General features: G+C 41.9%; 1 protein-coding gene across 4 annotated transcripts; it reads left to right on the top strand.

The window, feature by feature from the left end:
• The first annotated feature begins 5455 nt into the window (after positions 1-5455).
• LOC101475939 (acidic mammalian chitinase) lies at positions 5456-13304 on the top strand. Of its 4 annotated transcripts, none has more exons than XM_076883616.1 (12): positions 5456-5890; positions 8395-8460; positions 8809-8838; positions 8928-9132; positions 9422-9478; positions 9577-9742; positions 10523-10647; positions 10888-11011; positions 11138-11320; positions 11703-11819; positions 11926-12052; positions 12915-13304. In XM_076883616.1, the coding sequence occupies exons 2-12, from the start codon at positions 8442-8444 to the stop codon at positions 13121-13123; spliced, it is 1362 nt and encodes a 453-aa protein (XP_076739731.1). In that variant the 5' UTR covers positions 5456-5890; positions 8395-8441; the 3' UTR covers positions 13124-13304. The 4 variants fall into 4 exon arrangements, with proteins under 4 accessions (XP_076739731.1, XP_004574542.2, XP_076739730.1 ...); XM_004574485.4 differs by lacking the exon at positions 5456-5890 and adding an exon at positions 5897-8099; XM_076883615.1 differs by lacking the exon at positions 5456-5890 and having other exon boundaries at positions 5897-8460; positions 12915-13138; positions 13213-13304.
• Positions 13305-15226: the final 1922 nt, after the last annotated feature.

Raw genomic sequence — 15226 nt, 5'->3', positions numbered from 1 at the left:
CCTTGTACTCTGGGGCCTCTGGATGTCGGACGGGGCTATGGCTCCCCACACTCCCTAGCAGATCCTTACATGGAGAAACCTTTGGAATACAAGCATGCTGATCCACACAGGTGTGCACACAGGTGTACACACGGGTGTTCACAGACGTGGACTACACCTTTCTTGGCTGCTGCCTCAAAGCACATTGTGCGCTGTCTATCTTGCGTGCTGCACAATATCGTTTAATATTTAGTATCTACTGATATCTACTGCTAGCTAGTTTATTGTGATGGTGCTGGTTTTTTATTATGTTGCTCTTTGTTGTTTGCTTTGTCTTCTGTTTTTTTTTCTCCATACAGGTGATCCAGGAGTTTTTGTTTGTTTTTCTTTCTTTCTTCCCCCCCTTTCTCACCGTCTCTTCTCCCCTTTGGTTTTCTTTCTCTCCCTCTCTTTCTTTCATTCTTTCTCCCTGTCCTATCCCCCAGTCATGTCTGTCCTCTTTGTAGCAACTGAAAATAAAATAAATTCATAATTATAATAAAGGTCAATCAAATGGACCAATATGGCAAGGCCATGATGATCCACTTGGTAAAATAAATCTGGCATCTTTCTTGGCCTTAAGACAACAATTCTGATGGCTAAAGATCCAAACAGGACACACACACACACACAAAAAAAAGAAAATAGAGTAACAGGACCACTGAGTCTTTGACTTTATTTATTTTCTGCTGTATTTTACTTGCATCTATTTGAAAGACTGAGTGTAAACACAAAAAATATTTTATTTTATGAGCTGGAATGTGCAGAAAATAGGTCTAAATATTAAACTAATTTCTTCCAGTCAGAGAATGTTGCATATAATAAAATGTTTGCTTGATGCATGAAGTTAAAAGATTAAAACTGATAAAACAAGTTTTAAAAAGAGACTTTTCCATTTGATTACATTTTGTATGATGGATTATGTAGAAAAAGTAGAATTGGGCTGAAAGATCTATCGCTTTATCACCTCTTCAGGTTGTAAATCGTGTTTTTAAAAAGTAACTAAGTAACTAAGTAATTAATTACTTTTGAAAAGAAGTAATCAGTAAAGTAACGGGATTACTTTTTTGGGGAAGTAATCAGTAATTAGTTACTTATTACTTTTTTCAAGTAACTTGACCAACACTGTCTACCACACTATATAAGACAATCAACACCCAGGTTGAGTTCATTCTCCACCTCTCCTTTGCCACTCGCCCACCTGCAGAGTGGACTCAAGTGGAGCAGAGACCTCCTGCAAGGATCTGACAAACTCCCCACCGATTGAAAATAACCCCATTTCCGCCGGCGCATCAAAGGCCCCCCACGCCAGGGCAGGGCCCAAGTGCATGCACCCACCCACAACCCCGGCGACACACCAGCCAGGACCCGAGCCCCCAGGACCCAGCCAAAGCCTGGAGACTGAGCACTCCCAGAACCCCAAGACCCCATGCCCGCTCCAGACAACCCAGGGGCAGCTAGGTCACTGGGCCAGTGACCCATGTCCACCAATGCAAACCCACCCCAGCCCTGCTGCATGCAGCCACCAGGAAAACACCACCCAAGAGTTACCAGAGCCCCCATCAGAACATGACCACGGGCCCCAGTTGGTGCTCCTCGGTTGAAATGTCCCTAGGGATTCCCCAGATGCCCCAAGCCCACGCCTATGACACACACCAGCAATACTAGCGAAGGCATGACAAAACCACGACACCCCAACCCTCACTAGGTGATGGAGCCGCTCAAAGGAGCCCAAAGGGATTGATCTAATGTGATGCCAGAGGCTGTATCAAGACTAATGTGATCTATTAGATGGTTTTTATATTGGTTAGAATTAAGATTATTTTTATTTTTCCAGTTAATGAGGACCGTTTTCTTGGCGATGCATAGGGCAGTAAAAACAACGTGGGCTGTGTTTATTTCTGCAGTGACCTCATCCAAGTTGCCCAGCATGCACACTAAAGGCTGGAATGTTGCATTTCAGACACTTTGATAAGTCTTCACATATCTCGCGCCAAAACTTCTGAACTGGTGGACAGAACCAAAGAGCGTGGATGTAATTGTCCGGTGTATTGCCTTGACAGTGTGAGCAGTTGTTGGTAGACGTAAAGCCCATCTTGAACATCCTATGACCTGTATAGTGCACTCTATGTAGTATTTTGTATTGAATTAACTGAAGACTGGGATTTCTAATCAATTTAAAGGTTTTTAAGCAAATCTGAGACCAGAAGTTTAGGTCTAAGTTAACTGATAAATCCGCTTCCCATTTTGCAATAGGAAGTGATATTGATTCATCTGTTTTAGAAAGCATTCTGTATGTTTTGGATAGTAATTTGGGGGTTTTAAGTGTAAGAAATTGAACCACACTTGGTGGTGTTTGTTGTTCAACTTGACCCGGTTTAAATTTCTTTTTTACTATGGATTTAATTTGTTGATATTCTAAAAATCTTTTCTTGTTGATCCCATAAAAAAAAACAAAAACAAAAAAAAACCAAGATGGCGGCGCGCATGGGTGCAGCGGCTCTTAGCTCTCCAGTTTGGTGCTCGTTTTTACTTTTAATGTGGATATTTTTGAATGTTTGCAACACCGCCATCTCTTACAGTCGCCAGAACCTAATTGATCTAGGTTTTAAATATAGTTTGTCTGTTTCTGGCGACTATCAGCGAACACACAACATCCTGGTGGAGATAGCGAGACCGCCAGGGTCACCGTGGATGGTCTGCCCGCCCAGCAAGCGTAGAAGGCGACGGAGGGAAAGAAAGCAGAAGAGGGGATGCCGGTCGGGCTCAGACGCTAGGCTACGCAAACATCCACACCGGCCAGCACTTCCGAGCCTTTTCCTATCGAACGCCAGATCCATCACCCACAAACTTGACGAATTGGAGCTACAGATAGCCAACACAAGCTTTGCACGTAACTGCAGCATTATTCTTATTACGGAGACGTGGCTCCACCCGCTGATTCCCGACGCTGCAGTCGAGTTAGCAGGCCGCACGCTACACCGGCATGACAGAAACAGCAACTCAGGTAAAAGCAGAGGAGGGGGGCTATGTGTTTACATGCATAACGAGTGGTGTTGTAACAGCAGGATCATTCACACACACTGTTCTCCTGATTTGGAGGTTCTGGCAGTCTCGTGCAGACCTTTTTACATCCCGAGGGAGTTTACAGTAGTTATTGTGATAGCTGTTTATATACCGCCGGATGCTAACGTTAGCACGGCTCTCAGCCTCTTGCTCAACACCATAAACAAACAACAGCTTGCCCACCCCGATGGGGTTTTTATTGTCGCCGGCGACTTTAACAAAGCGTGCCTAAAGACTGTGCTTCCTAAATTTGTCCAGTTCGTGGACTTTGCTACGAGAGGAGAACACACTTTGGACCATGTCTATTCAAACATCAGGCATGCTTTCAGAGCGACACCCCTCCCCCACCTGACTGGATCTGACCACCTCTGCATGTCCCTCACCCCCACCTACACCCCCCTGCTGAGAAAAACAAAGCCCCAGACAAAGACAATAAAAACCTGGCCTGAAGGAGCCCTTTCTCAACTGCAGGACTGCTTCTCAACAACTGTATGGGATTTATTCTCCAGCCACAACCTCCAGGAGTACACGGACACTGTACTCTCGTACATCAGGAACTGTGTTGACAATGTCACCGTCAACAAAAGGGTCAGGGTGTTTCCAAATCAAAAACCCTGGATGAATAGCGAAGTGCAATCCCTCCTAAAAAGCCGCAACACTGCCTTCAAGTCAGGGGACAGGGCTGCGTATAGGGCGGCCAGGGCAGACCTGAGTAGAGGCATCAGGAAAGCTAAGGCTGCCTATAGGAGGAGGATTGAAGATCACTTTGCTGACAACGACCCCAGAAAAATGTGGCAGGGGATCAATCACATTACCAACTACAGAAGCAATAACCAGGCAACATCTAGGACTGATGCCTCGCTGGCTGAGGATCTAAACCGTTTCTTCGCCCGCTTTGAGACGACCAGGCCCTCAGCTGCCACACCACTTCCACCCGCCCCCAGCACTGGCACACTAACACTAAGGGAGCACCAAGTGAGGTGTGTTCTAAGGTCAGTGAATCCCAGGAAGGCGGCAGGTCCTGATGGAATACATGGAAAGGTTCTAAGAGCATGTGCTGACGAACTGACCGGAGTCTTCACTAAAATCTTCAACCTTTCCTTGTCATCAAACACCGTCCCGCCCTTCCTCAAAACCTCCACCATCATCCCCATCGCCAAGAAGACAGCTGTGGCCAGCCCAAATGACTACAGGCCTGTTGCACTTACGCCTGTAGTGATGAAGTGCTTTGAGAGACTGGTCTGTCAGCACATCAGGGCCGGTCTGCCTCCCACTCTGGACCCCCACCAATTTGCCTACAGGACAAATCGTTCCACCGAGGACGCTATCACCATAGCGCTCCACACTGCGCTGAGTCACCTGGAGCACCGAGGAAGCTATGTGAGAATGCTCTTTCTGGACTTCAGCTCAGCATTCAATCATATCATCCCGGAGATCCTGGTCCAGAAACTGTCTCACCTGGGACTCTCCACCCCCATCTGCCTCTGGATCAAGGACTTCCTGACAAATAGACCACAGTCTGTCAGACTCGGCCCCCACCGGTCCAGCACCATCACACTCAGCACCGGGTCTCCACAAGGATGTGTTTTGAGTCCCCTCCTGTTTACGCTCTACACATCCGACTGCTCCCCTACCCATCTCTCAAACACCATCATAAAGTTCGCGGATGACACCACAGTGGTTGGACTCATCTCAAGGGGGGATGAGTCGGACTACAGAGATGAGGTCAACAGACTGACTGAGTGGTGTTCAGTTAACAACCTCCAACTGAACACCACGAAAACTAAAGAACTTATCTTGGACTTCAGGAAGGGCAGAGCAGACCCGGCCCCACTTTACATTCACGGGAGCTGTGTGGAGAGGGTACACTCCATGAGGTTTCTGGGTGTGCAGATATCTGATGACCTCTCCTGGACTGCAAATACTACAGCGGTGGTTAAAAAGGCCCAGCAGCGTCTCCACTTTCTGAGAGTGCTCAGGAGGAACAACCTGGAGGAGAGGCTGCTGGTGACATTTTACAGAGCCACCATAGAGAGCATCCTAACGTACGGCATAACAACATGGTATGCAGGGTGCTCAGCTGCAGACAGGAAAGTACTGCAGAGGGTCATCAACACAGCCCAGAAGATCACTGGCTGCTCTCTGCCCAGCCTGGAGGTCACTGCAAACTCTCGGTACCTCAGCAGAGCTGGCAATATCATCAAGGACCACTCTCACCCCAGCAACCAACTGTTTGAACTATTACCGTCAGGTCACATAAAACCAGGACAAACAGATTCAGGGATAGCTTCTTTCCCAGAGCTATCACCGTAGTAAATAAGCACAAAAACAATTGAACCTATTCCATACCGTCACTGTCATTATATTATGCTGCTATTCATACTGTCATTATATTAATGCTGCTATCCTGTATATATTGTACTTACTATTGTTTGAGTACTTACGATTGTTTTTTTTGTACTTTTTATATTTTACATTTATATTTATTATTGAAACTTGCACCAAGGGAGTGGCACTCCAATTTCGTTGTACTCTGTACAATGACAATAAAGGCTATTCTATTCTATTCTATTCTATTCTATTCTATTCTATTCTATATTGTGTAACTAGTCCGTCAAATGAGATAAATTCTGTTCCTTCTAATATATGTTCTAAGTATTTGATTCCCTTACCACTCCAATCTGGAAAATTAATCATATTAATGTTTTGTAATATGTCAGGGTTGTTCCAGATAGGTGTACGTTTGCATGGGATTAATGAAGACTCTGTCAACTTCAGAAACTCCCACCATGCTGTCTGAGAAGAGGTGATGCTGATGCTTTTAAAGCATTCATGTCGTTTGATGTTTGAGCTGATAAATTGTCTGAAATCTCTAGATTATTGCATAGTGCTTGTTCTACATCTAGCCAAGGTTCATCTAACAGAGCGTGTTTGAACCATCCTGAGATGAACTGAAGCCTGTTGGCTAAGAAGTAGTGCTGAAAGTTAGGTAGATCTAATCCTCCTTTATCCTTGGTCCTCTGATACACTGAGTTTATGTTTCCAAAGGAATTTAGAAATATGAGAATCCAAAGATCTGAACCAGTCTGGTGACGGTTTGTTCGGGATCATTGACAATAAATAATTGATTTTTGGCAAGACCATCATTTTTACTGCAGCGACCCTTCCCATGAGTGATATGGGTAAAGATTTCCATCTAGCCAGATCACCTTCTTCTTTCTTTATTAGTGGGATGTGGTTTAATTTAGTTAAATCTGCAAGCTTAGGACAGAAATTAATACCTAAATATTGAGTATTCCCAGGTTACAGTGGGGTAGAAGAAGAATTATGGAAGGAGCAATTAATCGGAAGAACTGTAGATTTTGACCAGTTAATCGAATAATCTGAAAACTCTTGAAAAATAGTTTATTAATGTAATTACCTCAGAGAGATTGGTTTGTGAGTTCTGGAGGAAAAGCAACATCTCAGAGCCTCCAAAAAGAAAGAAGCGGAAAGATATTAATACCTTAGAAGATGTAGTCAGGCTACTACATGAAAGTAAAAGGTTCTACATCCTTGCATATTATGCCCTTAATCACTGTATTCTGTCTAATTGCTGCTGCTACTGTTTCAAAAACACTGCAAACAGTGAAGGGGAGAGTGGGCATCCCTGCCTGGTGCCCTCAGGAGACAGAAGCTGGAGGATGTCTGGTCATTTGTTCTGACACAAGCTGTTGGAAAATTGTATAATACTTTTTAACCAGTTTATGAGTTTCCAAACCAAATTTGTGTCAAGTTGCGAATAAAAATTTCCAGTTAACGCTCTCAAACGCTTTTTCTGCATTTAGAGAAAATTTTTTGGTTTCAGTGTTTTTTCTGCATGAACAGTCTATCAAATTAAGTAATCTACGTGTGTTTGTTGATGAGTGCCTACCTTTTATGAAACCAGTTTGGTCAGGATGAATTAAGAGGGGGGTTATCTCCTCTAGTCTCTTTGAGAGGGCTTTGCAGATTATTTTGAGGTCTGCATTAATAAGGGATATTGGACGATAGCTTGAGGGATACAGGGTCTTTCCCTGGTTTTAGCAAGAGACTAATATTTGCAGAGTTCATATTTGTTGGTAGTCTGCCATTTTCCATGAATTCCTGCTACATCATGTGGGATACTGGTGGCAGAATTGTCCAGAGTTATTTGTAGAATTCTGCTGGAAAGCCGTCTGGACCTGGAGCCTTATTACTGGGCATACTTATCAGGGCTTCCTGGAGTTCACCTGGCGTCAGTGGGGACTCCAGTGCCATTACTTGACTGTCTAGTCATTTTGGAAGAGTTACGTTTTTCAAGAAAATGATTAATTTCATTTTTAGATGGATTTATTTGTGGTGAATATAAAGTTTCATAGAAATCCCTGAAAATGTTCATTCTTCCAGGGTCGTATATTGTGTCACTGTTGGTCTCTGTTTTAAATTAAATCAGCTTTCAGCTTTAATTCAAAGGATTTAAAATGGTGCTGCATTAACTTACAGCCATTTTATACACAGTCCCACATTTTTAGAAATGTGCCCAGTACTAAATTAATATAATTATATAAGGATATAAGAGTTTTTAAATACTTGGCTTTGCATTCTGACTTTAATCTACAGCCAATGAACATTCTGCACACACTGCATCATTACAGTTGATCTCAACCTAACAGCTGGGAAAGGTTTCAGCACCCAGACAAACCTGAAGTGGTTAACCAGAAGAAAATGTATGGCTGGATAATTTGCTGTTATTAATTAATAGATACAGTACTGATTATGCTTATCATTGCAATGTCAGCTATTGATCTGATAGCTCATTTCCAAGTCAAATTATTGATTGGGTTTACCATGTCTTACCTGGAAGGGGGGTTATTAGGCACGTCACCTAGACTCCCACCATCCTGAATCTTTATCACTTGCACTTTGATACTTTCTATTAGTCATGAATGAGTAAGATATAAATCTGTCCAACTCCATCAAGCTCTGAAGTCTGCTCCAGTGTGCCTTGCTGGAAGGTAATGAGATCGATGAGTTCAGTCGGGTTCTGATTTGTGTTGTACACAGCTAGTATTTTGCTGCAACTGGGAATATTGTTTGTACATTGTAGTGCACATACTAGCAACTACACATAAGCCTCAAATTAAGGATTCAGTTAGTTTTTAGATTTTTTGTTGTGTTGTTTTAACAATCTGTAAAATTTCACTCAGGTAATGTTCATCTGACTAATTAAGGAGCAATTGTAGTTGAAGCTCTGATTTTGTGACTCGTGTAGGATGAACTATCTAATGACACTGATTTATAATTACTCAGAAGCTCAGTTCTACAGAAGGACACCAGGGGAGTCTCCAGACCACAACATGGCAAAACTCCTTATAGGTAAATAACGTTCATTCATTCTTCCATTAATTTTTCCTTGTTAATTTATTGAGCGGTAGAGCATCGTCATTATAATACTGAGTTCATCATTATTGTTATTTTAATTACTCTGTATTTTTTTCTATCCTTCTATCTTGGATAAAGATTACGTGTATTTACTAGAGATCACGGCTCAGGCGATGATTTAAGGATTTATGGTGTTTCTCAACAACAAGGCAGATGGCTGCATGGCATTTAAAACACATCAATTTACCAGCACCGGGCATCAGCTAAAATGTTAACAATCATATCTAACAACAGTAATAACAAAAGCGACGATTTTCACGTTTTCTTGTTTCCTTTTTTCAGCTCTGGGCATTCTGTGTGTTATACACATTTGTAAGTACCTGTGTTCATTGACCGAGTCTTGCCACCATGATCAACGTTTCAGAATAAACCCAACGAGTCTTTGCTCTATCTGCCCTTAGGTTCAGCCAATAAGCTGGTGTGCCATATGACCAACTGGGCCCAGTACAGACCGAGTGCTGGCAAATTCACACCAGATAACATCGATCCCTTCCTGTGCACCCATGTCATCTATGCTCTGGCCACCATTAACAGCTTCAACCAGATCAGCCCCGTTGAGCAGAATGATGAGGAGCTGTACAGGAGCCTTAACAGCCTGAAGAATGTGTGAGTTCAGTCGTGCAATGCACCAGTATTAACCACAATTTAATATTAGCCTGCAACCACTTTTAAGCCAAAAGCCACGTTTCAGTGTTTCCATCGCAGCTTCTTTCAGCAGAGTAGCTTTTAGAAGAACATTTAAATAAGAAGGATGAGTAACCTTGAATTCTGTCACAATATTTGTAATTATTTAGAAATAATTGGGATCACAACGATGACAGCAATCTGACTGGAAGTCAGGTGTTCCTTAATTATTTAAGGTTATGTCTTTGTGTCTCCTGCTCTCTGCTAACAGCAACCCTGCACTGAAGACTCTGCTGACTGTTGGAGGAACTGTTAATGGAGTGAGCCCGTGAGTTTCACCGTCACCAGTTCTCAGATCTCATATCTACCTCTATTACTTTCATGCAGACGAGATGTCATGTTTTATATTTCCCTGCATCCCACCAGATTCATTGCTATGGTTTCCACTTCTGAGAATCGTGCACTCTTTATCAAGTCTGCCATCAGTTTCCTGCACGCCCATAACTTCGACGGGATAAACCTGGACTGGGAATATCCTGGACACAATGGTAGCCCAGAAGGTGACAAGGAGAAGTTCACTCTATTGGTCACGGTAAACACAGCTCACACTGGCCTCAAATTTTAAATGCAATGTTGAAGCTAGACTACATTGTGGCATGATGATTAGCGCTGTTAGCGGTGACAGTAGGTGTGAGTATGAGTGTGAATGGTGTCTCTGTGTTAGCCCTGTGAAAAACTGGTGACCTACGAAGAGTGTAACCTGCCTCTCACCCTGTAGCAGCAGGACCCTGAACTGAATAAGCAGGAAAAAATGAATGGATGCTGAATATCGAGTGTTTTCTCTACCACTGGATTCTTTTGGTTGGGTTAATTTCAAAAAGTTGCTTTTTGTTGAATTTTTGTTGATCACTGCATTGCAAAATTTTGTTGATGAAATGAAATAATTCTTGTAAAACAGAGCAGCCAATAATAATCAATCCATTCAGTGTCTCCATGGTCTCATATGTTAAACCTCACAAATATTAAATGAAAATAAGGTCCTGTGTGTCTTTGACCTTGAAATAACACTGCACTGGAAATCTTGTTTCTTGTGTTACATTCTGTACCCTGTGGTTGATGAAAGGATGAATGTACCCTACCGTGTTTTCTTTCATTTTGCCTCTGTCACCATTCTTTTTCCTAACAGTTTACAATATACATTACTTTACTTATACATTACTGTATTTATGTAACAACTGACACCTTTTCTTCACAAAACCCAAAAAACCCTTTATCATAACAGTGCATTGCTTTGAGAATAATCATTCTTCACTGTTGTAATCAGAATTTTCTCTGACTGGCTCTGCGTTGCTTTTGCCCTTTCCCCCTATAGGAGCTTGTAAAAGCATTCGAGGCTGATGCCATAGAAAACAAGAGAACTCAGCTGCTGCTATCGGCCAATGCTGCTGCACTTCCTCAGACTGTTGATAGAGCATATGAGGTCGCCAAGATTGCACCGTAAGCTTGATTTCAGCATTTGTACATATTTTCAGGAAAGTAAGGAATCCCCCCAAAAATTTTCACCATTACTGAACTTTAGCATTAGCAAATAACTCATTAGTATTAATTATTAGTGTTCCTTATTTCAAATGACACAGAGCCCAATTTTACATGTATTGTGTGACCACAAAGGTCCCATATGGTCTGTGTCTTTCAAAAATGAACAAATGTATTGAACAAAAATTTCCAACCCAACAGACACTTTGACTTTATCAACATCATGACCTATGACTACCATGGTCACTGGGATCCAGTAACTGGACACAACAGCCCACTGTATGAGAGCGCTGTGGACTCTGGCATACAACTTCATTACAACATAGTAAGAACCACACTATCACATCTACATCTGTCCTCGCTTTCTTCTTCAGATAAAGGTTATCCAATCAAATGTAACATAACAAGTTTAACACAAGCTTTATGCAATGTTCGTCTCCCTGTTTTGTAGAACTCCTCTATAGCCCACTGGGTCTCTCTGGGAGCACCATCTGAAAAGCTGCTGCTAGGTTTCCCTACTTATGGAAGGACCTTCCGTCTTAGCGGTGGGGCAAATGGCCTGGGAGCACCAGCCAATGGGCCCGCAGGTGCTGGACCCTACACTCGCACTGAAGGTTTCTGGGCCTTCTATGAGGTACAATAACACATTCATAAAAAGCTCAAGTTTGTTTGTGCTGTAAGTCACCTATTACTCCATGATTGGTGGCTGTAGCTCAGGAAGTAGAGGAGGTCATCTATTAATTGGAAGCTCTGTGTTTTGATCCCTGGCTGGTCCAGTATCCTTAGGCAAGGTATTGAAGCCCATGTTGCTCTCCAATGTGTTCATCAAAGTGTGAATGTTAGATAGAAAGCATTTAGGTGTGGAAAAGGTGCTTGTATGAATGCATGTTTCATAAATCCCTGTGAGTGCTCAAGTAGAGTAGAAAAGCCCTATGCAAGAACCTCTTCACCTACCATTAATCCACTTAAGAAGGAAAATGTCAGTCCAAAAGCCTGTGTTGTTTCTGGGTTACCAGATCTGTGACTTCACTAATACTGCTACTCTTGGATGGATCTCTGAGCAAGAGGTTCCATATGCCACCTATGGGAGTTCCTGGTTGGGCTATGATGACCAGCGCAGCTATTCTTCCAAGGTAAACAGGTTTGATATGCCTCAAATAAGACAAGTTCTTGCATTTGTTCTGTTCTATTGAATTGTGCCCACTTTTATTATAATCAGTTTTGTTGGCTGTCCTGCAGGTCCAGTGGCTGACTGCCCACAATTTGGGAGGTGCTCATGTGTGGACTATGGATATGGATGACTTCAGTGGATCTTTCTGCTCAGCTGGAGATTATCCTCTCATCAACCACCTCAGGATTTCAATGGGTAAGTGGTGTAATTCAGCTAACTCAGTGTTTATAAAATACAATAGAATACAACACAACTTTATTTATATAGCAGATGTAAAACCAAAGGTACACCAAAGTGCTTCACAACAAGGTTAAAACATAACAGATAACAGGGTACAAATAAATTAACAAGTGAGAAATGCTAGTTAAACAATCAATACAGATAAAACAGGAAATAAAGCATCTCAGCGTAATCTAGTGGATAAAATCACTGAGAATTCGTAAATGTAAGGTGGGGGTTTTAGGGGGTCCAAGAGTATCAGCAAATTGGCCCCGGGGAATATGGTTATTAAACTACACTGTTTCTGTTTTCTTCTCATTTAATATAAGAGTTATCAGAGAGCCAGTCTTGGACCTCTCTCAAGCACTCTAGCAGACAGTGTACTGGCGACGAAATGTCATCAGACAGTCGAAAGTAAATTTGAATATGGTCAGCATAAAAGTGAAAGGAGATATTATACTTCTCGAAGATAGAGAAGATAGAGCACATACAATGAAAACAACATAGGGCCCAACACAGATCCCTGGGGCACACCACAGGGAAGCAACAGAGGAAAAGAAGCAGTGACGGAGTAGGACCTATCCGATAGATACGATCTAAACCAGTTAAAGGCACTACCCCTTATGCCTACTGTATGTTCAAGCCTCATTAGGAGGATATTATGGTCCAGCGTAACAAAGGCAGATGTCAAGTCCAATAAAACTAAGACCGTAGAGCACCCTGAGTCAGCAAATAAAAGAAGGTCATTAAGGACTCTCAGCAGAAAGAAACAAAAGAATAAAAACAAACGTTTGGTCACTTTCTGCATATAACCTTTTTTCAATTTCCTGTGATACAGGCTTTGGTCCAAAACCTACCACTACACCACGCCCTACCACAACTAAGGATCCTGCTGCTGACTTCTGCCGTGGCCGTCCTGATGGGTTGTATGAAAACCCAGCTGACAAAACCACCTACTTCCAGTGCTTCCAAGGAAACACCTACCTGCACCATTGCCAGCCTGGTCTCATCTACTGGGACTCCTGCAAGTGCTGCAACTGGCCCTGAGCCACAGAAGCATGAATTAGAGAACAAAAGTTCAACAATACAAAACAGTCAATTATGGTTCAGTAAAATCTTGCCACAACTGAAACTGATAAACATCACTGTCCTGAGTGAGAGCAGAAACAGAAAGCATTGCATTTGACTCAATATTTTCTTGACAAAAATAAACTAAATCAATTCATAACGTGTTCCAGTGATTGGCTTGAATATTTGTCTTTGATGTGCTTCATAGAAAAAAAATAGACAAAAACAAAAGAAACTCATATACATGATTAAATATTTTTAAAACTGTGCCTTACTACATTATATGTAATTGAGCTGCTCTAATTTTAAGTGACAATTATTGCTATGTTTTCATTTTGTGAACTGATTAATAATAATAATAATAATAATAATAATAATAATAATAATAACTTTATTTATAAAGCACTTTCAAACAAAGTGCTGTACAACTGTTTAAAACTAAAGAGATAAAAAATAAATAAATAATAAAAAGCGATACATAGCAATACACGTAAAAGACACAACACAAGTTAAAAACAGTAAGAATTTAAAAACTAAAAGCCAGGAATTAAGACTTGTAAGATAAAGTGAACAAATGTGTCTTCAGCTTAGTTTTAAAAACCTCCACGGAGCATGCCTGCCTAACATCTTGAGGGAGGTTGTTCCACAGAAACGGGGCACGAAAAGAAAAAGCACGCTCTCCAATTGTCTTTTTTCTGGCTCTAGGAACCTTTAGAAGGCCAGAGTCCTGAGATCGGAGAGCACGGGATGGAACGTAAAGATGTAAAAGGTCGGAGAGGTATGAAGGTGCCAATCCGTTTAAAGCCTTGTAGGTGAGCAGCAGGACCTTAAAATCTGCTCGAACCTGACAAGGTAGCCAATGCAGAGATCTCAGAACAGGGCTAATGTGCTCAAATTTCCCAGTTCTTGTTAAAATGCGAGCAGCTGCATTTTGCACCATCTGTAGACCTCTAAAACTTTTCTTTGGTAGCCCAGAAAGAAGAGCATTGCAATAATCAATACGGGAAGACACAAATGCATGGACAAGAACCTCTGCAGTGTCGCTTGACAAAACTTGTCTGGCTATGTTCCTCAAATGATAAAAGGCGGTCTTTGTTATCTCTATTACATGAGATTTAAAACGAGAGCACCATGTCAAACCACACGCCCAAGGTTTTTACCTTGTCCCTACAATTTATGACACTGTCATCAATTCTCAAGATTAAATTTTGGGACAAGTGCTGAAATTTGTGTGGCCCAATGACCATCAACTCTGTCTTATCATTATTTAGGAGCAAGAAATTATCTGATAACCAGCCCTTAATTGCAGATAGACAAGATTCTAGTTTAGAGACTTCAGCACAATTTCCAATGGTTAAAGGAACATAAAGCTGCAGGTCATCAGCGTAACAATGAAAGGTTACATTAAAAGAACGTAATAGAACACCAAGAGGCAGCAGGTACATAGAAAACTGCAATGGTCCAAGTACAGAGCCCTGACGGACCCCATGCCTCACTGCACAGGTCTCAAAGAGATCATTTTTAAAACTAACAGTCTGAGACCTCCCAGACAGGTGAGATCTCAGCCATGATAAAACATTTCCTGTAATTCCAATAAAATGTTCAAGCCTATCTAATAAAATGCAGTGATCCACAGTGTCAAACGCAGCACTTAGATCCAGCAGTAATAAAACTGAAGTGCGATCATTGTCTGCATTAACCAGCAGATCATTTACCACTTTTACTAAAGCTGTTTCTGTGGAGTGATTTGGTTTAAAAGCAGACTGAAATGCTTCAAACAGATTGCTTGTTGACAAATGCTCAGTGAGCTGCTTAAAAACCACTTTTTCAAAGATTTTAGAAAAAAAAGACAGATGTGAGATGGGTCTATAGTTTGCGACCACGTCAACATCCAGTCCGGGCTTTTTCAAGATCGGCACGACCACAGCTGATTTAAAACATTCAGGAAAGACTCCAGTCGTCACTGAAGTATTTAAAAGAAACAGACTGTAGGGTCCTAATGCTGACCACAGTTCCTTTGTAACCCAGGCTGGTAGAGGATCCAAAGAACAGGTTGTACATCGAGCTGCTTTTACAACCTTA

The sequence above is a fragment of the Maylandia zebra genome, linkage group LG5 (assembly GCF_041146795.1).
Source record: "Maylandia zebra isolate NMK-2024a linkage group LG5, Mzebra_GT3a, whole genome shotgun sequence".
NCBI lineage: Eukaryota > Metazoa > Chordata > Actinopteri > Cichliformes > Cichlidae > Maylandia > Maylandia zebra.
Note: the sequence above shows the minus strand (reverse complement) of the source record. Positions and strands in the feature narration are given on the sequence as shown.

What these genes read in the sequence shown, in the direction of transcription:
- LOC101475939 (XM_076883615.1), top strand. Translation starts at nt 8,358, where the DNA reads ATGAACTATCTAATGACACTGATTTATAATTACTCAGAAGCTCAGTTC. An exon ending in CATGGCAAAACTCCTTATAG is followed by an intron (nt 8,461 to 8,808) that starts GTAAATAACGTT and finishes TCCTTTTTTCAG; the next exon opens with CTCTGGGCATTCTGTGTGTT. An exon ending in AGTTCACTCTATTGGTCACG is followed by an intron (nt 9,743 to 10,522) that starts GTAAACACAGCT and finishes TTCCCCCTATAG; the next exon opens with GAGCTTGTAAAAGCATTCGA.